The sequence below is a fragment of the Nematolebias whitei genome, chromosome 9, assembly GCF_014905685.2.
Source record: "Nematolebias whitei isolate Nwh7 chromosome 9, NemWhi1, whole genome shotgun sequence".
Taxonomy (NCBI): Eukaryota; Metazoa; Chordata; class Actinopteri; order Cyprinodontiformes; family Rivulidae; genus Nematolebias; species Nematolebias whitei.
Genome location: NC_056506.1, coordinates 14,530,774 through 14,553,487, shown reverse-complemented (window position 1 = coordinate 14,553,487; position 22,714 = coordinate 14,530,774). Strand labels below are relative to the sequence as shown.

The 22,714-nt window shown below is 41.5% G+C and overlaps 1 protein-coding gene across 1 annotated transcript in view; it reads right to left on the bottom strand.

Annotated features, from left to right (window-relative positions):
• The window catches only part of wls (Wnt ligand secretion mediator), a gene marked incomplete at its 3' end in the record, with an annotated part of 49,171 nt that extends 27,404 nt beyond the window's left edge, over positions 1-21,767 (bottom strand). Inside the window, 4 exon segments of the mRNA XM_037681494.1 lie at positions 86-247; positions 2,289-2,413; positions 10,889-11,161; positions 21,517-21,767. Of these exon segments, the coding sequence (XP_037537422.1) occupies positions 86-247; positions 2,289-2,413; positions 10,889-11,161; positions 21,517-21,622 (666 nt within the window).
• Between the last annotated feature and the right edge of the window lie 947 nt (positions 21,768-22,714).

Sequence of the window (22,714 nt, the reverse complement as noted above, 5' to 3'; positions counted from 1 at the left end):
AAAAGGTCAAGTCTTTCATGTACAATCCAGGAAAAGATGGCTGACTGTGTGAGTCAGCAATAAGCGGCACCTTCTCAGAACTTACAATAAGACGAATGTCTCTGATTTCTCCAATGCCGACGTTGATCTTCTTTTGCTCAATGACAGGCAGGCGGATGTTGAGAAGATAGTACTTATGGGCCACACTCCCCAACTCCATGAAAGGCAGATGATCACAGTCGTAATACCGGCCTTCGTTCTCATAGGTCTGAAGGACAAAAGAGGACATTAACAGGGTTAAACACCTGCAAAAATAATTTGTAGTCAAAACCTAAAAGGCTTCTTGATATTGGCCTCTGACACTTGAGATAATGATTTTAGGTAATTTTATGTTTTGTTTGTTTTCACTGTTCTTACATCTGTTTCATGGATTTTATTGATTCTCTTTTCCTCCTGTCATGACGCTGCTAGGTCTTATTTATGCTTCTGGTCAGGAAGTTGATGCGGTGGTTTAAAGTGCATTTTTAATTAAAGGCCTAGAGTTCATTGAGGGAATGCATATAGCCCACCACCTTTCATGACAGAGTTTTAGACTGAGATCATCTTATGATGGAGTTACACGCATTATGCACAAATCTTGAAAATACAAATAATGTTTTGCATGATCTCACACAATATCAGTGTGATGGGAACCTTATATGCAAATATTCTTTAATTTCTTCCTAATGTTTGAAGCGTCCTAGTAAGGCTGTAAATTTCCAATGAAGCTGTAATTTGTTATCACAGTTGTAGCTGTAGTCAAAGCAAGTTCCTGTTGGCGTAAGGTTTGTGCTGGGAGCTTTGCTCCGAGACCTTGGGTCAGCGGCCCCACACACCTCAAGCCTGGTTCAGTCCAATCGAACCAAGATGTTGTTGATTATCTCCCCTGCATGTTTATACTGTAAATATCTCTGCAGCAAGACTGCTCCCTGCGCTCTGCACACTCTGTGTAACTTGTGCCTTTGTTTATTGCAATAAACATCTTAGACCATTTTTAAAAACATCCGTTTCTGTGTTGAGGCAATTTAGAGCAGAAAAATCCACAAGTCTTTTAGCACTCTGGGTATGAGTTGGGAATGACTCTCAGCTACCACCACACCAAATTTTATTTTAATATTTGCAAACCAAGTTATAGTCATTTATGTATCGACTAATGTTGATTATATATCATCTTGAATAGGATTGTAGTCGTACATCAAATGATTTAGTTCCAAAGGTTTCATAAAAATTCACCCATGAGAAATTTTGCTAACACAAGGACAGTGTTTCAACAGTTACTGACAGAGTTTTAGGATATGATCTTCAAAAGGTCGTGCTCAATATTATATATATTATATTATTATAGAGAATTGAATACTCCATATGTACTGTTTTCTAAGCTTTTTTATTGTTTTCTATTGTATGGGTGTACACATGTTTATGTTATGTTTTCATTTTTACTTTATTTGTGGGTGTACACAGGTCTTATGTCTTATGTAATGTTTTCATTTTTACTTTATTTTACTTTATTACTATTTGCACCTTGTGTCGAAGCAAATTCCTAGTTTGTGAACCTCGTTCATTGACATGGCAATAATAAACTGATTCTGATTCTCAATAATCCAGGCAAAAAAAATCCAACAAAGCTCAGTCAGGTCATCGGGATGGGTTCTTGTTTTGTTGAGACGTTTCATCCTTCATCCAAAGGACTTCATCAGTCTGAGGAGCCACAAACAAACTCAGTCCCACAAGCAGCACACGCACATAGTGGACCAACCAGTTTGCTGGTGCTAAGATGGTTTCTGGGGCCCGCCCTCTACCCTGTTGACTCCTCTGAGGCAGCCATACACAAAGTGGTTCAAAACATCAAAGTTCATGCTCAAAGAAAGTTTTTTTAGATCTTTAGACAGCAGCTACAATAAAGCTGACATTTATTGTGTGAGCACTTCATTAATCTGATTCTGCAAATTGAAAAAAAAAGATGTTTTACTATAAATGCAGCAGAATGTATACCGGCACTGTAATGACTAAACAATGTGCTTACATTTTACTTTGAAGTCAAAGGTTTTAGAAATTTGAAGGGTTACAATAAAACTGAAGGTTATTATGGTAGTTTGTTTGAAATATGACAAACTGAAACCCAAGCATGAAAAATATTAATGATCTAAAAATTTCAAACTAAAAGCTACCTCCCCGTAGCATCAACAGAATATTTTAATTCATATTCTAGTGTAACACAGCAGAGGTGCCTCTGGATCCTATAAGTGTTTCAGTAAATCACATCACTTTACCTTTGGAAGAGACAAGTTACAGTGGAGTTTCTTCTGTTCAAGGGAATGAGCCATCTCCTTCCACTCACTGAACATGTCATCTCTGTAGGCCAGGCCAACATCAATGGAAACAGCAGCTCCTTCCTCTGAAAAAATAAAATCATTATGACAGCAACAATTAAATCCAATAATAATCCAACACATCAGATCACATCTTCCACTCATTTAGGTACAGGTGCCAAAAATACATCATAATAATACTAAACAACTTTTATTGAGCTTCTGGAAAATTTGCACTATATGGTAAATAAACTGAATTGAAATTATTCTTAAACTACAAGCCTAGCAGTCCTTGAAGGAATGCATATCCTCCATCACTCGTGATGCCAGAGTTTTACACAAATATCTGATGTTGAAAAAGGAGTTATCGTTGTTTTAGTCAAATCTTGACCAATCAAGTTAGGCAAGAGGTCACGCTCAGAGTCTGTGCTGTTAATGACTCTCAGCTACAAGTTCTTTAGGCATTCTCAATAACTTTCTGAGTAGGAGGCTGGAGTCAGTTCCAACATCAACAGATGCTGTTTGGTGAAATGTTGGTGAATGTAGACTAAACACTGATCAATGATGGAAATGTTTCCAGCATCACAGACACAAACAGACTTATTAAGTCATAATCAACATCAGTTGTCGATCAATCTTGTACAACGAGATAACAAATATTTTCAATAATCTTTTAAAGAATTATTTCACAAGTTTTATCTTTATTCTTCATCTTACTACAGTACATGTAGCAAAATGTCCCTCCTGAATGCATGCAGCTCAAAAACTTCACTTTATTTGCTGTAACTAGACAAGATCATGAAATCTGATCGCCACTGACAGTTCTTCACCTCAGACGTACGTTCATTTTGTGCCAATACTGACCTAGGATCAAAGTTGGACTGGAGATTTATGCTGTAAACAACAAAATGATGGTACCGGTCCATACACAGTGAAATGAGGTGTACATGTATATGAACAGACACATTTTTTTAAAGTACAGCAAAATGTTTAAATTCAATAAAACCTTTATTGTTTAGCAAGCGGCTTAACATCTTCCTGTACGGCTTTTTGAGAATAGTTTCTCCAGTGTTTGTTGTATATGACAGAAAAGAAACAGTCCTCTCAACAAAATGAAATAACTTTTTATTTATCTAAAATGTATTTATATTTTTCATAATTACTGTAAACACATGTAAAACTATTTCATTCCAACTCTGTCTTGTGATTGTGACGATGACACATGATGCATCAGTCTGGTACCCGCTGTTGTTGTTGACAACAAAAATGTTTACCTGTCACGTTCAGCTGCAGCTTTCAGTTGCCTTAACTTAAAAGTTAACAGATAAAATTGTGTTTTAGAAAAAAATCACTTTAAAAGCTCTAGCTCTATAGGATCTAGTTCTATATATATGATCTAGATCTGATGGTCCAGGCCAGCACAAACTTAGTTCCCATAAATCCCACGCATCGCTCAGACTTGCCCAAGCATCTTCCAGGTTTCTGTGTTCTAGTTTTCTGAATCCAGCAGAGCTCTCTGTGTTTGTGCCAAGAATGTTTAAACAGGGACAAACCCCTGCCCCCTGTACTCTCACAGTACAGAATACTTCAGGGAAAGCGGTTGTAGTCCTTCTCCAGACCCACACACCTCATGTGGACTGCCGAGTCAAACTTCTTCCCCCTCAAGTCCTTCTCTATGGCCTTTTAAAATCCTCCCACACCAAAAATTTACGTCAGCAATCAAATAATCTTGCAAGATGTTCCATGTTTTTAAGCTCACCTGTCAAAGGCCATCATTTTATGGTTGATAATGTAAGTGTGCTGCTGCCTGCTGAAAGCCCACCTGTTGTCATCACACAGAATTAGGTCCTGGTGACAGCCTGTTTTATTACTAGCCTGCCACTGATGCTGCCCTTTGGAATCACAGCGTGTACTTTGTGTTTCCCTTTAACAACTAAGCAACAAAATGCTCATAGTCCCAGTATTGTATGACTATTACAATAATAGGGAAAATAATCTCAATTTATTTTGTCTTAAGTCTATTATTCATCTGAGAAAATATGTGGCCCTTCAATTTGAAAACAGGTTGAACAGTTGTATCTTTGGGCTTTTTTAAAGATATCGAAGTACATTCAATTATTCAGTCTGCTCTCTCTACAGTGACCCATATTTACATATTTTTTATGCTTCACATAAATCTTAAATAAACCTCAAAAAGGCTTTCAAGATCCCAACCCAGCGAGTTATTAACTGGGTCAAAGCAGATGGACGCTTGTCCTGAGCCTGGTTCTGTTGGAGGTTTCTTCCTTTTAAAGGGAGTTTTTCCTTTCCACTGTTGCCACTGTGCTTGCTCAGGATGGGAGACTGCGACGAAGCCAAGATTCAACTTGTCTGCTGGATTCATTAGATAGAGAACTTTACTAATTGGCTTTTATGTATGTGAATGTTTCTGTAAAGTGCCCTGAGACAACTTTGTTGTGATTTGGCGCTATATAAATAAACTGAATTGAAAACAGCATATTTAGATCACATTACAAAGCCAAGTGTTGCCTCCTCTGGTCCTCGTGTGCCTCTGGTGCTGTAATGCAACACACTGGAATAAACAGAAAGAAACTCAGGAGCCTGAGCTGAAAGAAAAGAGACAAAGAGAGAAGAAAGAGGACGGGGAGCCAGATGAGAACTGGCAGCAGAGTATCTCTGTAATGCCCCATGCTCTGCCATTGGTTGAGCAGGACGCCCTCAAATATCAGCTCACTTCATGCAGACATTCCTCACCGACCCAACAGCCATTGCCACGGAAACTAAGCCTTCTCAACAGATGTGTTTTAGCTGGACATTGGTGAAGGGGTGCTTGGTGACTGGGTGGAGTGGGGCAGGTGGGTGGGGTGGCTAATAAAGAAATGAACGTTGTTAGAAAACTAAGATAATTAAGGAAAAGACGCTTTTGTCTTTGTCTGCCAAACAGTTGCATTAGCCTCTTTGACACTGAGTGTTCTGGTCAGGGTTATAAAATAACTATTAGTAATATTAAGATGTATTTACATTTAGTCAGCACTAAATGCAGGTGTGAAGACTCTTGATATGAACTGAAAACTGCTTCACTCATAACCTTTCAGAAAGGGTTTGGTACACTAACCTGCATTAATTTGGTAGTTTGAACAAATTATTCTGAAGGACCATGTACAGTCCTGACATGACTACACATTAAAAGTTAAACCTGGAGGTCTCGTGGTTAATCATTTTATAAACTGTGTTACAACCAGGCTTGGCTGTCAGCCAATTTAAGACAAACAATCCTCCTTAGGAATATTCTGAAGAAATGATTTTGGGGCTGGCTAAAAGTTTTAATGAACTGTGAGAGGGTAGATTAATAGAGCCCACTGCCAAGACTCTGGCTACAAAAATACAACATGGCAGCCGTGGTGTAGTCTATATGATACGCAGGCATACAGAGTGTACCCACTATAAAAGCTTGAGAATTTCAGTACTTAAAAGTAGGGATGCACGATATTATCAGCAAGGTATCGGTATCAGTCGATATTAGCGTTAAATTTCAACATCGGACATTCCATTAAAATAACTCGCCGATATAAAAGGCGCTGTCTTTGCCTGCAGCAGCAGCACAACGCGATGATGTCACGTGCGTCTATCCAATCTCATGGCGGAGAGGAAAATTTAAAATGTCGGCGTGTGGAAGTTTTATTTTTCGTTGGTGAGGATGACGGATTCCGAAGATTTATGGACTACGTTGAGCCTCGCTACATCGTCCCCAGTCGAAGATATTTTTCCAACGTAACATTACTCGAGTTACAAGCCGTCATTTCCGACGTCATTGAGAAGCTAATAGCTGATAGCACAGCTTGTTGGGTGAGTTTTACCACTGACATTTGGACGTCGTGTTAGCCCCGTTAGCATGATTAGTCTTACGGCACAATGAGACAAAAACTTTGATCTTAAGAAGTCTGTCCTTCATGCACAGGAGTGCAGAGGATCCCACACTGCAGCTAGGAACCTGGAACAAGTCTCCACAAGTGAGACAGCATCACAGCTGACTAATGCTAATAAATAACATTTAACACTTTTCATTTAATATAAATTGAAGTTCTATGTATATCATATGGCTGTTCCTGAAGACTAGGGGTGTAACGGTACGCTAAAATCACATTTCGGTTCAGTCCAATTTCAAGGAAGGCTCGGTTTGGTTAATTTTCAGTACAAAAAAAGACTAAATAAAGTCTTACAAAACGTTTATTTTGAAAATATGCCAAGTAAACAATACATTTGTATAAAAATAAATAAAAGTGACCCATTTGGATGATATTTTAAATAACGGCACTCTTTACAATAAATAAACTATGCTAACAATAAAAATCTTAATAAATACAATAACAGTCAGAACCAGAACAATAAGCAGCAACTGTTTACAGTCTAACTAGTCAAGTTTTAAGTTTTTGACCAAAAAGACCAACTTATCCACATTTTCTGCCAAAAGCACAGATCTAGTTGCAGTGAATATCTCCATCGGTGGAGGAAACTGCTCACTAGCAACAGCAGCAGGAATAGAGAGGTAGAGCTTTGATAATTTAGCAGTGTGGCTGGATTTGGCCTCATTACTCAAAACCTCTTGGACCTGCTACCACCTGTTCCTGGAAAAGTTCAGAGTTCACTCATCACAGACTTTTTAGCTGGAGGTGATCTCTGGTGGATTTCTCTGAAGAGGAAGACTCAGCTGCTATCTCTGTCCCAGACTGGAAATAAAACACAAAGAGGTAAAAAAAAAAATAAGTTAATAAGATTATAACTTTAAATTTACAAAAGTTAATTAGATAATCACCGATTCTGTTCATAACTTTTATGGACAGAATTTCTAGGTGCAGCCAAGGAGTTGAGGGGATCCGTTTTGGTGGCCTTAAGGATTGCGTCTCTGCTTTTTCCAGATGATTGGCTTCATCATGATCTACAGCTTTCGCTGGAGCGGTTCGCAGCTGAATGCGACGCGGCCGGGATGAGGATCAGTTCCTCCAAATCCGAGGCCATGGTCTTGAGCTGGAAAAGGGTAGAGTGCCCTCTCGGGTCAGGGAGGAGGTCCTGCCCCAAGTGGAGGAGTTCAAGTATCTTGGGGTCTTGTTCACGAATGAGGGAAAAATGGAGCGTGAGATCGATAGGCGGATATGTGCAGCGTCTGCAGTGAAGCGGGCGCTGTACAGGTCTGTTGTGGTGAAGAGAGAGCTGAGTCAAAAGGCGAAGCTCTCAATTTACCGATCGATCTACGTTCGTACCCTCATCTATGGTCACGAGCTTTGGGTTGTGACCGAAAGAATCAGATCACGGATACAAGCGGCCGAAATGAGTTTTCTCCGCAGGGTGTCTTGGCTCTCCCTCAGAGATAGGGTGAGAAGCTCGATCATGCAGGAGGGACTCAGAGTAGAGCCACTGCTTCTTCACGTTGAGAGGAGCCAGTTGAGGTGGCTTGGGCATCTGGTTAGGATGCCTCCTGGACGCCTCCCTGATGAGGTGTTCTGGACACGTCCCACCGGGAGGAGACCCAGAGGAAGACCCAGGACACGTTGGAGGACTATGTTTCTTGGCTGGCCTGGGAATGCCTCGGGATTCCCCCGGAGGAGCTGGACCAAGTGGCTGGGGAGAGGGAAGTCTGGGCCTCCCTACTTAGGCTGCTACCCCCACGACCCGACCCCAGATAAGCAGAAGAAAATAGATGGATGGATAATTAGATCATAATAAAAGAACAATACCTCTTCTTGAACGGTTGTTATGAGGTGGTTGAATCTCTCAGTCATCATCATCATCATTAGGGCAGGGCTTTAATCTGGTCCAGGGCTTGTTGATGATCAGTTTTATCTTTTTCATAAAGTGCTGCTACAACTTTTTGGCTGAAGTGTTGACGTGATGTGATGTCGTAGCGAGGCTCAAGAACTTTAAAGCCGGCACATCAACAACAGAAACGTAGATCTAGAGCTTTAAAAACTCCTACTTCTTGTGTTATTGCTCTGGACTGTCTGAATTACCTGATAAATGTTGTTTAAATGCTGCGGTTATCGCTCTTTGCAACAAGCTGCTACAAGAGACGTTCACGTTCGGATGATGTCGTTTCAAGAGTGTTAACAAGTTAGACGTGTTGCTGCGGCAGATCCAATCTCCGTGAAACAACGTCGACACACAGCTTTGGATTTGTTCACTTGTCTTTTAACAAGAAATCCATAATGTTCCCAAACAGGAGACCACAACGAGAAGCTAATGCTAATGCTGCGCATGCTGCGAGATTATAGCGCCATGCTAAAACACGCTTAGGAAGTTTAGTTCCGCTGCACATAATCTCTCATTAATAAAATTTAATGAGTGAAAAAATAACCAAAACGGTTCAATACACCCACGTGTACCGTTACACCCCTACTGAATAGATGTCACCAGCTCTTACAGCCGTTGAACAATTTTTGTAGCACATAAGTCTAAATAAGAGGGCTATGTTCTGACAAAGGAACGTATATAAAATATTGAGATTGGCATCGGTTATCGGCCGAATAAGTTTTAACATATCAGAATATCAGAATATCGGCCAAAAATCCAATATCGTGCATCCCTACTTAAAAGTGTCCAATGAAACATGACATATCATTAGACATGTGTCAATGATACGTTAAACTGCAGTTAAATGCTTCTGTAACAATCTATCTGTATGCAGCACTTGTTTATTACATTCACTTATCCAGTGAATTATTGTATAATTCATATTTCTGTACTTACTACTTAATACTTGAACATGTTTTGCTTTGATACTGTTTTATAAATTCTATAACATGTTTTTAATACAAAACCAACTGTTGTGCAGTTTGTTGTACATTTACTGAAATATAAACAGATACATTTGGAAATGTTCAATATGCTTAAAAAAATCAAAATAAATTGACAATTACAAATGTAGACTACACCACTGCATGGCAGCAACCGTAAACTGCCAGCTTCAATTTTAAAGAAGAAAGAATGGCAGAGACACGTCCTTAATTTTTACTGACCAAGACAAATTTATTTATTCTGTTTCATTAAAGAAAGTAAAACCCTCGTGTGACAATGTTGACCTGGCTTTCCTCTTGAAACTAGTTTTTCTGTAGCCAATGCTGATTTTTAGAACTCAAGGCCGCTGATTATCGATATACAACAATTTTTTTTATTTTGACCAATGTAAAATTTTTATTTAACAAAGTATACCTTCTCTACAAACACAATATCTGTGTCTACAAATCATGAATCCACCATTTGTCCAGTAATGATGGTCACAACAACTGAAGACTAGATTATTTACTTTACCAACCTTTAGACATTTAAATTATCCACCAACACACAAGCATGTGCGCACACACACACACACACAAAACTGATGTGGCTTTGCTTTTGACTGAGCTCCAACATGAGCCAATGCAATATTTAATCTACCAGTATAAGCAAAGATTTACTACCTAATCAATTATGGTTGGTAGCTGAATCACTGAGTAAACATACCTGAACTTTAACAACCATGTGTTTATGTTTTATTCCGAGTGTGTTGCTAATTACTTTTATTAAGCTTGGTTTGCTTTACCGTAACTTTGCAATAGTTTATGCTATCAGAAAAAATCTAAAAGCTGAGAAAATGCACTTTACAACCAATATACTTGTTATGGCAACCTGACTCCTGTTGTTGCAGGAAGCCCGTGAAACACCTGCTCTCTATCCTTCTTTTCACACAGACACAACATGAACAGGTAAATATGTCAATAATAAATAAATTAGTCGTCAGCATCTGGCAACAAGATTTGGCTGCATCACTAATTTGTTTGTCAATGAGCCAACCTGTAAACAACTCACACGCTTGACACATTTCCACTGAAGCCAAGAATGTGAGCAGGGAAACAATCCCAGAGACTAACATCTGCAGAGTGCTTTGAGTGTTTAGAGCAGCAAAAATTATCCAGATAAAGCAAAGTTCATGAAGGATCACTTCCTGGATTTAGCAAGAACTTCTGAAGCACTTTACATACTTTTCTTCTGACAAGCATATTAATAAAATCCTGATGTTTGATGAGGATAAAGATAACAAACAGGACTCTCTTTGTTGTTTTGTTAATTTTCAATACAAAAATTTATTCCACCAAAATAAAGATGACATTTAACATAAAATAAGAAAATCACACAAAATGCCTAAAATAATTGACGTCCAGGAAGACATCTTGCAAAAAAATTTAGACTCCTTGCAAAGTTGCAGGAACTGCACTTGAATTCATGATTCGAATGATTACAGATGGCAAAGTGTGTGAATAATTCTAAGAATATCTTAGTCACGATGTGAGACTTTGCAAACATCTTATCTTAGATTGAGAAACTAAAAAAAAAATCCCTGAGAAAGAATACTGACGTAACTCCAGATATGGAAAAAATGCAGCAGAGGCAAAGCAAGAACTTCTGAAGAACTGGTAGTTTTAACAAACCAACTTGGTGCCAGTTCATTGCAACCTCCTTGTTCTGTTATGGCCTGAGGGACGTCATGAGGGTCATTCAGTCAGAAAAACTCAAGTTGCCTTGGTTCTTACCTATCTGGTTGTGCATCTTAAATGCAATGTCAAACTGCAGGATGACCAGCATGAACTGGAACCACGGGCTCATATCCATGTTTTGCATTGGAATGTGGACGGCGAATACAATGTTGTTAGCCTCGATCCTCTTCGCCTTTGCTTCATCAAAGGTCCGGATCTTTTCACAAATGTTAGGACCCCATGGCATGAACCACTTCGTTTCTTCTCTGTATTTGCTTGTGTCCACACATTTTGAGGCCAAGTAAGAGACTGAAGCCGTGGGGCTAGGAGCTGATGAGACAAAGAAGTTAAGGGTCAGATGTTATAGTTCTGAGATTTTAAAAAAACAGTACTACTGTTGATCAACTCTGCCTGCAATGTTAGGACAGAGTAATGAATTACTTATTCATGCATGTGTGTGGCAACAGGCATAGGCAGGATAAGGACAGAAGTGTTCATTAATTAAATTTAATTAGAGGTGTAATGGTATATTGTAGAAGTGATGATCCAACAATGTTCAGTCAGGTCATCTGGATGGTGTCTTTTTTTTTAGACGTTTCATCCTTCATCCAAAGGACTTCTTCAATCTGAGGAGCCACCAAACAAACTGAGTCCCACAAAAACCGCACACTCCCATAGTGGATAAAACAGTTTGCTGATGATAAGATGGCCTCTGGGGCACACCCTCTCCCCCGTCAACTCCTCTGAGGCAGTCATGGCAAAGTGATTCAAAACACCTTGCTCAACAGTCCTTATTCCAGAAAAAAAGAAACCGTCCAGATGACCTGACTGAACATGGTTGGATTTTACCTGGATTATTGAGCATGAACTTTGGTGTTTGATAGATGTTTTGGATGGGTACAGTAAAGTGACTACAAATTTGTTAGTCACAGGTGATCATCACTCCCACAACGAGCATGTTTTATTTACCAGTAATAGCATTTTGCTTACAGCCAAGACAGAAAAGAAGCCAAGAAAGATAATGTCATTAATTTGCTTTATACAGTATGTATGTGAATGTTTCTGATCAGTGCCTTGAGAGGACTTCTGTTGTGACTTGGTGCTATATGAAATGAAAAAAAAAATGAACTGAATTGAAAGATACTCAGTGTTTCCCCAACCGTTATCCAAGGAGGGCACTCCACCCTGTCAACAGAAACCAGTGTCCTGCCTACAGAAATGTCCTTCACCCACAACTCGGTTTGTTTTATTTTACCAGTATACAATAGTCCCTCGCTACTTCGCGGTTCGTTTTTTGCGGACTCGCTCTATCGTGGTTTGTGTTGTACAGTGTACAGCAGTCCAAAATATTGTGCATTATTATTTTTTACACACGATTGTGGACTGTACAGTAATATCACTTTACAGAACTCATGAAGCTGTGAAAAAGTTATGACAAAAAAAAAAAAAAAAAAATTTCGGACAAGCGCCGCCATTTTGTAGATTTCTTTCGTTCACCCCAACTGTTCTGTAATCACCACTCATAAGAGCTACACTGCCCTTAAGCCGATGCTGCAGTGCCTCCAACTGGCCATTGTTTTCTGCAGAACTGTCCATCCATCCATCCATTATCTTTACCCATTTATTCCATTTTGGGTCACGGGGGTCGCTGGTGCCCATGTCCAGCAATCACTGTGCGAGGGGCGGGGTACACCCTGGACGGGTCGCAGGTCCATCACAGGGCCACATAGAGACAAACGAGACAAACAACCATTCACTCTCTCACTCACACCTAGGGACAATTTAGAGTTACCAATCAGCCTAACATGCATGTTTTTGGTCTGTGGGAGGAAACCGGAGTACCCGGAGAAAACCCACGCATGCACGGAGAGAACATGCAAACTCCACCCAGAAAGGCCCCTGGACCGGGGTTTGAACCAAGGACCTGCTTGCTGAGAGGCAGCAGCTCTACCAGTTGCGCCACCATGCTGCCCCTTTCTGCAGAACTGTATTTTTGCAAATCGAAGTCATGACTGCTGAACCGGCCTTTCAAACCTAAAATTTAATTCATGTCACATAGAAAAGATTTTTTTTTTAAAGAAAATTCAACTTTACAAAGGTAAGATTCAAAAGAAAGTGTAAATCATGTGATGACATGTCTCTTTAAGAAACAGAACGTTGACCTGGTGACCCGAGCGCTGATTGGCCGTCAGCTCTGTGTTCCCAGCTGCTGACTGGAAGTTACCATCTGTTTACCATCGCTCTTTTTCAACTAAACTTCAAGTGGTACTACTGCGTTATGTTTTCTAAACATTCTGTGTTCAAAAGTTTCTGACAGTGAACCGAAATGCCAGAAATGCTTTGTAACTGAAATGCTTAGTAACCTGGGCACTGATTGGCTCAGTCACCGTCAGCTCTGTTTAACCCGGTCGCTGATTGGCTGTTAAATGGACTGTACCTATATAGCGCCTTTCTATCTTATTTCAAGATACTCAAAGCGCTTTACACTACAATCTGTAATAAAAGTTACGGTAAGTAAGTAAGTGCTATATGTTGTCATCATTGTATGTTCCCATACAACGGCAAAATTAGTTCTCTGCATTTAACCCATTGTACCTGGGAAGCACCCAGGTGGAGAGGTGGGTAGTTATGTAAACACCCAGGGAGCAGTTAGGGATTAGGTGTCTTGCTCAGAGACACCACATGTGGGAATGGCTGGGGATCGAGCCCGGGACTATTGGGTCCCGGGTCGGCTGCCCTGCCTCTCAAGTAGGTCTCTCTGCAGACAAATATGGAAGGCGTATCTCGAGGACCACATATGATTGGACGATAATCAACAAGGCGTTACTCGAGGGCCGCATCTGATAGGGTGGGAAAAAAACAAGGCGTTATTGGCAGAATGTGTTAACCACAGACATATTAAGTCTATGGTGTTAACCGGTTCGACATTGGCGGCATCTCCAGTTCGACATTGGCTGTGTCTCCATAACTTCTCGTTCCGCCTCTCTTAACACAGAACTTCTGGTTACATTTCAAAATAAGAGCAACATAAACGGGTATTGGGGAGGGCTAAATGTTTTTTTTTTTTAATACCTAGCCATTACATTAAAAAACAAAATATGTTTTGGTTGTTGAATAATGCGAAAATAGTTACAATCACTTCATAAATAAATAAAAATAAGTAACCAAAATAATAATGATACTTAAACTAGCTTTGGGACAAAGGATGTTACCTTTAACCTCACATTTTCTTGTTCAACCTTTTAAGGTTGTTTTAACAACTGATAGTCCGGTAGACTCGGTTCGGGACCAATATTCATTTCATTTTGTTTACATTTGAGCTGGTGCGTTTACATTCACACTGCACTGTGCAGTCGAGTCAACCTGTTGAACCAACCTATTCCCCTGCTCGCCTGTGGGGGCGCTGCACCAAGAACTACTGAAAGAAACTACACAAAAACCTCTGAGGAAGACACTTCTTCTTCTTCTTCTGGAAATAAAAACAAAAACGGAGTGGCGTCAAGTTTTAGCAGTTTTAGGAGTTATATTTTGTCATTTTTCAACAATGGACTCAGCATGAGTGGAAGATGAGGCAGAAGACCATGGAGAACGTTGTTTTTCACACAAGGCAGCTGACGGCTCCATATGAGGTCAGAGATATGCGTGTTTGTTTGCCCTGCGTTGTAGTCCTCTTCCTGCTTGCGGAGTGGTGCCCGTTCTGTTTACATTCACACTGTACTCGAACCGTGCTCGAGTTTTCTTCTACCGGACCGAGACCTAGGTTTTAGCCCGGGCCAGAGTTCGATGGCGAGTTCACACCTCCCTAAACGAACCGGACTTCATAGGCAAACGGGCTAGAGTTCGGGACAACAGCGCTGCTGTGAATGTACCATAAATCAGTCACTGTAGATGAGTGATTGTCAGTTTCTGTAAGATTTCTGCAACTGGAGCAGGTGTTTCTGTTTACTGGTTAACTTCCTCAGCTGTCTCAGATGTTAAGGGTCAATCCTACTCCATGTTTCAGCTCCTTTCATAGATCAGATCTCATAGAAGAGCTCTTCTATAGAGCAAATTTTGTTTTTAGCTTTTGTTGTGGGCCATTACTCGTTACAGGACTCATGATCTTTAATTGAGACCAGACTTTTTGACAAATGGGAGCAGAATTTGCTTCAGATGCTTCAGATTCATTGAACCCAGACCACACTCAAGCCAACCTGTGTCAGGTGCAGCCTACAACTTAAGGACTAAAGAAAATCTTCTTGTGTCTGACAGCAGATATAACACTGTTTCTTAGAAATCTTCAGTTTTAAAAAAGAGCTGATGTAACTTACATAAAAAGCCAACAAATACAGCTAGCCAATCAGTGTTTGTCCTCTACAAACGCCTATTCTCCAGAAATGCCCACTTTTGGTCTGCAGAGAGCCCCTTCTCCTGCCTCTACCCAAGCTCGGCCCCTGAGATCATATAGCGCCAAGCCACAACAGAAGTCATCTCAGGGCACTGAACATAAAAACTGATTAATCATCCATCCATCCATTATCTTTACCCGTTTATTCCATTTTGGGTCACGGGGGTCGCTGGTGCCCATGTCCAGCAATCACTGTGCGAGAGGCGGGGTACACCCTGGACGGGTCGCAAGTCCATCACAGGGACACATAGAGACAAACGAGACAAACAACCATTCACTCTCTCACTCACACCTAGGGACAATTTAGAGTTACCAATCAGCCTAACATGCATGTTTTTGGTCTGTGGGAGGAAACCGGAGTACCCGGAGAAAACCCACGCATGCACGGAGAGAACATGCAAACTCCACCCAGAAGGCACCTGGACCGGGGTTTGAACCAGGGACCTGTTCGCTGAGAGGCAGCAGCTCTACCATTTGCGCCACCGTGCTGCCACTGATTAATCATTCACCCCAAAAACAAGTTCCTCCTAATAAGGAAAGTAATACAAATACATTACTTCTAACGCTGACTCAGCATTCACATAATAACAAATATGCAAAACAGGACATATCTAACATAAATAGTCCCAGTAATCTGAAACCCAGGTTGAATTCATCCATCCATCATCTGTTACCTGCTTCTTCTATCAAGAAAACCTGTGAATCCAGCAGCACACTGACCCCTCCAGCATCCACTGCAGTGTGTCCAGAATAATAGCGATCCCATCGACCTGCCTGACCTCATGACGTGCTGCCGTGTTTGTGGGGCAACAGGGGGAGAAAAACCCCTTTGTTCTCAATTACCCCTGCAGTCCCTGGCCACAGAGCAAACACAAAGGAATCTGGCTTCATTAAAACCATCTCAGCCAGGAAAGAGCCAAACAGGCTAATTTATCAGGAGTGTTGGGGAGGGGGTCTGAGGGGACACAGACAATAAAGGCATGGGATTCTTTGAAGGAATGCATGTTGTCTGCTGCCTTTTATATCAGGTGTTGAGTAACGGCCCTTTTGGTAAGCCGTAGCGCTAAGCCATCAGTTCAGTGATTCTTCAGATAGTTTGCTAATTGGCAACAATGTCTTTACGGAAACAGAAGTATAAAATAATATATTAAAAATCTGTCACCACTGTTGTAATATATTAGAAATAACATTACTATAAAAAACCTGAAAATCTATTTGGATCGTTTGAAGTGAAGTGAATAAAAATCAGTGATGAGGATTTTCAATAATACAGTTTTAAAAAATTTCCAGCCATTACATCAGTTATCGGCATTAGCCTACCCCTCCCAATATCGGTATCGGCAATAGCCAAAACTTCCATATCGGTCGGGGCTTTAATTTAGACAAAACAAACAACATGATACTACCTGATAATATTTATCTCTTTTCTGTTGTTGTGTTCTTTTTTTATTACAGTATGGGCATCTAAATCAGTCAGTTTTGAGGAGTGCTACCATTTTGATTTTCGTTTTAAGTGAAATAATGAGACGTGAGAAGGCTGAGCCTTTATAGGCTTCCATTCAGCCTTTATGCTTTATTCAGACTGCTTGTTTTACTTATCATTAATTTTTCCAATCAGTTATTTTGTTTGTTTCTCATATTGTTTGTTTTAACATAACAGTGTGTTGCTTTACCTACAGTTTGAAAAACAAAGCCTTCATCCATTCATTCATTTTAAATATATATATGAAGTAGCTTAGTGTGTTTTGTATTAGAATTAGAAAAATTAGAAAGAGTTATTCGTTTTGTTCTGTTACTTGAAGATTATTATGATTGAACTGTTTGAAAAAAGGGGCAGATGTAGTAAGATTTTTTCTTCTTTCTGCTGCCTTTCATTTTAAATCTCTTGTATTTTTTATATAGTTTATGGAATTGTTTTTTTTTTTTTAAATGAATAAACTTTATACCATACCATTCATAGTAGTGACTAACAGGTAATGCCAAAGTTTGAAGCTAACATATTGTGCAACGCATACTGCTCACGCTATGTTGTGAATGACTCTCAGCTACTACCACACCACGTTAGAGATTATTATTTATAAACCTGGCTGAGTTATACAGTTTTGTGTTTCCTAATGCCAGTTGGCTGTGGCGGTCATCTTGAATTGTATCTTCTCTGTAAGTCGATCAGTTGTGGGTGTCAGAGTTTCTTCATTTGTCATTCCACCACATGTGGTACATATGGTGGAATGAGATTGTGTACACAGGGTCACAGTTACATCCAACAATAAAATGTAAAAAAAAAAAACAGTAATAAGATCCAAGATATGAACCAAGAAAAACAACCAAAAGCTGTGTTTGTTTCTTCTGAAGTTCGTGACCATCTCCTTCGTCTTCTTCACATTGATGTGAAGGTTATTCTCTCTGCACCAGCTCTCCAGGTGTTCCACCTCCTGCCTGTAGCTGGACTTGTTGTTTGTGATGCATCCCACCACTGCTGTATCATCTGCAAACTTTACAATGTGACAGCCTGGATGGGTAGCTGCACAATCATATGTGAGCAGAGTAAACAGAAGGGGGCTCAACACACATCCCTGAGGGGAGCCAGTGCTGAAGGTTATGGTGGAGATGGATAAGTTGTGGATCCTCACTGACTGTGGTCTGTTTGTTAAGAAGTCTAGTACCCAGTTGCAAATGGAGGGGCTTGGTCCTAGTGTGAGTAGTTTGTCCATCAGGGTTTGGTGGATCATGGTGTTGAAGGCGGATGTGAAGTCCACAAAGAGCATACGGACGTTCGAGTCTTTCTGCTCCAGGTGGTTGAGCGCAGTGTGGACCACAGAGGAGATGGCATCCTCTCTTGATCAGTTCTCGTGGTATGCATACTGATGAGGGTCCTCGTTGATGTTGATGGTTGTTCTGATGTGGGTCATGACCAGTCTTTCCAAGCATTAAACAACTATCGGGGTGGGGGCAACTGGCCGATGATCATTCAGACCAGTCACTGTAGAGCTCTTTGGGACTGGGATGATGGTGGCAGTCTTCAGGCAGGTGGGAACTGGCTCCAGGGTAAGTGAGGTGTTAAAGATGTCTGCCAGCACCTTGTAGAGCTGATCAGCACAGTCTTTCAACACTTTCCCGCGGATGTTGTCTGGGCCGGTTGCTTTGTGAGGATTAATCCTCGTGAATGTACTCCTTACTTGTACATCTAATCTTGTACATCCACATGTACATCTAATGATGACATTGAGAGTTTTACTAAACCTAGTTCACTGGTTCTGGAGATGTTTTGCTGACAAACAAGTGTTGACTAATAAATATCGGCAACATTTTTCTAAACAAATTTTGCACAATCTGTGCTCAATGTACGTGTTGCAAATAACTCAGCGACTACCCAGTCACATTTGACATCTGTATTTGTAAAGTTGGATGAGCTGTACTGTAATGGACTTGCAGCCTGTCCAGGGTGTACCCCGCCCCTCGCCCAGTGACTGCTGGACATGGGCACGGCGACCCCCGTGACCCAAAATGGAAGAAGTGGGTAAAGATAATGGATGGATGGATGGATGGATGGATGGATGGATGGATGGATGAGCTGGATGCTGGATGCTGGATTGCTTGGATGTAGCAGCTATCTTGGAACCTAAAGTCAACCAGCTGAAGACATACATCCAATGAAACATTTTGTTCATTGCTTCGTGAGATATTTTGCTAACGTCACAGACGAACACAAAATACATGACCACTTTCTGGCAGCGGGTGACAATAAAACGACTGGTGGATTCAGTCCTAAATAAACAAACAAACAGGCATCATTCACAAAAGCTCGACATTTAACAACTCGTGTGCCTCAGAGTAAGTGTTCATGTTCGTACGTGTGAGAAAATAGCAGAAATAACAGAACAAGTGGGTGGATTTGAAGAAACTCGACAGCAGCTCCTATTCAGACCTCAAGGCAAAATTCAACTGTGACAACTGTGTGCATGTACGCGTGCATGTGTGTGCGTGCGCACAAACCTCTGTCTCAAAACTAATAAGAGCCAGAGACAGTAAAAAGAATGAAACAAACACTCGGTCTGAAAGGAGAGAGGGATTTGTGGAGAAGTGCAGTCACATGGGTGAGTACAAGGTGGGAAGAGATGGTGCCTGGGGACCCAACACAGCAGACAGACAGGAGGAGGGGGAGGAGGGGGAGGGAGGGAGGGGGAGGGGGAGGAAGAAGAAAAGGAGAAAGAAGAGGAGGAGGGGGAGAGGGAAAGGAAAGTCCTGATACAAGCTCAATCATCCAGGTGAATAAATCAGAAAAAAGTTAAATCAGGTCATGTGAACAGAACATTTTAGATTTTATACACATCACCTGCCACCTCTCACGGCCTCAGTGACAGTACGAGTTATGAATGAATCTCAGCTAACAACATCCCATTTGGTGGAGCCATTTTGTGGCATCACGATGGCTCAGTGGTTAGCACTGTTGTCTCACAGCAAGAAGGTCCTGGGTTTGATCCCCAGTTTGAACATGGGGTCTTTCTGTGTGGAGTTTGCATGTTCTCCCGGTGTTTGTGTGGGAATCCTCCAGATACTCCAGTTTCCTCCCAGTAAAAACATGCATCTTAGGCTGCTTTCAGGCCCAGGCCTCCGTTGCAAAAGAGATCTGTGATCTCAGAGGGACTTGCCTGGTTAAATAAAGGTTGTGTTTGCTAATGTGATTAACAGTGGAGGACATATTGAATTAAATTGACCCTAAATATTAATCAGATGTCGATGTACATGTGATACTTATTTTCTGAAGGTTTTAATACAATTCATCAAGTGGTTCTTGAGATAATTTGATAACAAACAGGGTTGACAGAAGTCTAAAGCATAAATGCAAAGAATACCACACTAAATGGTAACACAACAACTGTAAGTAAAACTGACTCAAATTGACTCTTTTTAACCTCCTGAGATCCAAGCTTTTGTTTGGTGTGCATGTTCCCTTTCTCCAAGGTACATGAGACTAGTAGGACCTAATAAGTTACACACCTAGAGTGTGTCATGGTACAGTAAAGTGCTGTGTGTTGTCATCATTGTATGTTCCCATCATTGTATGTTCCCATCACTGTATGGGAACATACAATGATGAAACTGGTTCTCTGCATTTGACCCATTGTACCTGGGATGCACCCAGGTGGAGAGGTGGGCAGCTATGTAGGTGCCCAGGGAGCAATTAGGGATTGGGTGTCTTACTCAGAGGCACCGAGACATGTGGGAATGGCTGGGGATCAAGCCTGGGACTTTGGAGTCCCAGGTCGCCTGCCTTGCCTCTGCCCCATCTCCGTCCCCTGGAAGTCATTTTAGGGAAAACAAATGATGTGATCATATGAAGCCAGGGTCTCAGGATGTTAAGGTCAGTTGGTTGTGGCAGCCATCTTGAAAAGTGTCGTCGTCAATGGTTAATAAACTGTAGATGTAACATCCAATTTCTGAAAGCGTCATTAGACTCTTCCCAGTGGTTTGAGGGATATTTTGCTAACGGACAGCATTAACTAAACAGTTACTGACAAATGTTTAACCAAAAACCAGCACAAATCTGTTCCTGCTCATTGCATGAGTTGGGGGCAGTCTCAGCTATCACCACACCAGATTTCAGCTCCAAACACAGAGAAGTGAGTGAGCTGAGCCATCTTCAGGTCAACCAGCTGTGGCAGCCATGTTGGATGTGGTCCACTCCACAAGTTATTCAGCTGTACATGTGCATCCACTTATTAAAACCTGTCCGGGGGGTTACAAGATGATACTTTACAATACAATACAACTTTATTTATAAAGCGCTTTAAAACAGCACGGTCGGCCACAGTGCTGTGCTGATCAACACGCGAACATGCGCTAAAACATGTTCGCCCGCCTTCGCCTTTAAGCAGCGTTCAGTAAACAACGCAGGAGACTGGGTGTTTGAGCACTTGGGTGTAAAGTCATGTAAATGAGCCTTGAAGGCCGTGTCCTCATGTTTATCCAAAGAAACGACGGCAGCGGTGCGAACACCTTCATCAGCACTGATTTGGCGGAGGGTGCTCCTCTCCCGCGGAATGTGTGCGCAGTTCAACACCAAGGTGATAAAAGTTACCTTCAGTCGCCTCAGGCTTCCGTCAAGACCTTTATTACCGGCTGAGTGTGTTCAACGAACACAAACTTGAGTCGTTGCTGCTTTTTATTCGTTCGTCTACGTTTTAACGTTAGCGTTGCAACAGGCGCGCGCGCGCACTCACACACAGGCTAAAAAGTCAGACGAAGAAGAAAAGAACTCACCGGATTTAAAAACAACGAAGAAGAAGATCAAACTTACCAATTAAACCGCCGACCATGAACGCGAACGCCTGAAACAAAAGCAGAATAACTCCCACTATCACCAACTTTTTAGTGCTCATGTTTTCAATAATAGCCCCCGCCATCGTGACGGAATTGCTGTGTATAAAAATATATGTGACACCGAGTGGAAAACTAACAAAAAGGCGGTGAGAAGGGGGAGAAAACGTTGCATCCACGGGAAAAAGAAAAGGCGAGCAGAAACCCCTCCACTCGCTGCTCCTGCCTTTCAACTTCGGAGGAGGAGAGAAAAAAAGGATCACATGACCAGAGCGTTTCCCCGAGCAGCCATCACCAGACTGGGAGATGAGCCGCCGCAGTGCAGGGCACAGCCTGCAGAGGGGCCCAACATGCAGCCATTATAACACGTGTAAAAATAGATACCAACTCGTATTAATGTTCTATAAATGTCAGCAACTGTCCTGGAAACTCTTCCTGGACTTATATAATAGGTCTATCCTATAGTTTTAATTTTTTTAAACGAGAAATCTGTGCCTGAATGAGGAGCAATTGCCCCTGGTAGGGTGGTAGGGTCTTCCCAGGTGAACTGATACTAGTGACAACCCAGACAAAGAGTAATTTAGATTACAGTACTCATGGACAGAAGTGCACAGGGAGCTTGATGTCCCTAACTGTCCTAGTAATGTCCCTAGTAAAGTGTGTTACTGGGAGCCAGGTCTGGGGCAGGGGCTCGTCAGGCCTCTGTGGGGCCCGGTCAGGCTCAGCTTGAATCAGTTATAGGTTTACCTCCTGTGGTGGGGTGCATTCTGTGAGTGGCAGCAGGAACACTGACACTGACTGATTTTGGTGCACCTCGGCTCAAATCTGTGGAATTTAGAGCCAAACGTATTGCAACGGCATTACGTTTTACTTTGCCACGCTGCCCACATGCTCCACCCAACACTGTCAGTGTTGGAAAGCAAGTTACACCAACATGTTCTATTTCGTATAAGCTTCGCCCTTTAAGGCTGTTGCTTAGTGGGTTTATCCCATTATGCGGAGCATTACACTGAAAAATTTAGTTCATGCCCACCTGCTGTGTGGGCCCCACCCGGTCCGTATAAATTACGTTAAGAGCGGGAAATCGGCTCCCATTTTTTCTTCAGCGAGCTAATAGCACTGTCAGAAGAACGAAGAAGGAAGGTTGTGTAGATGACCAACCTTTGTTAAGAATGCTT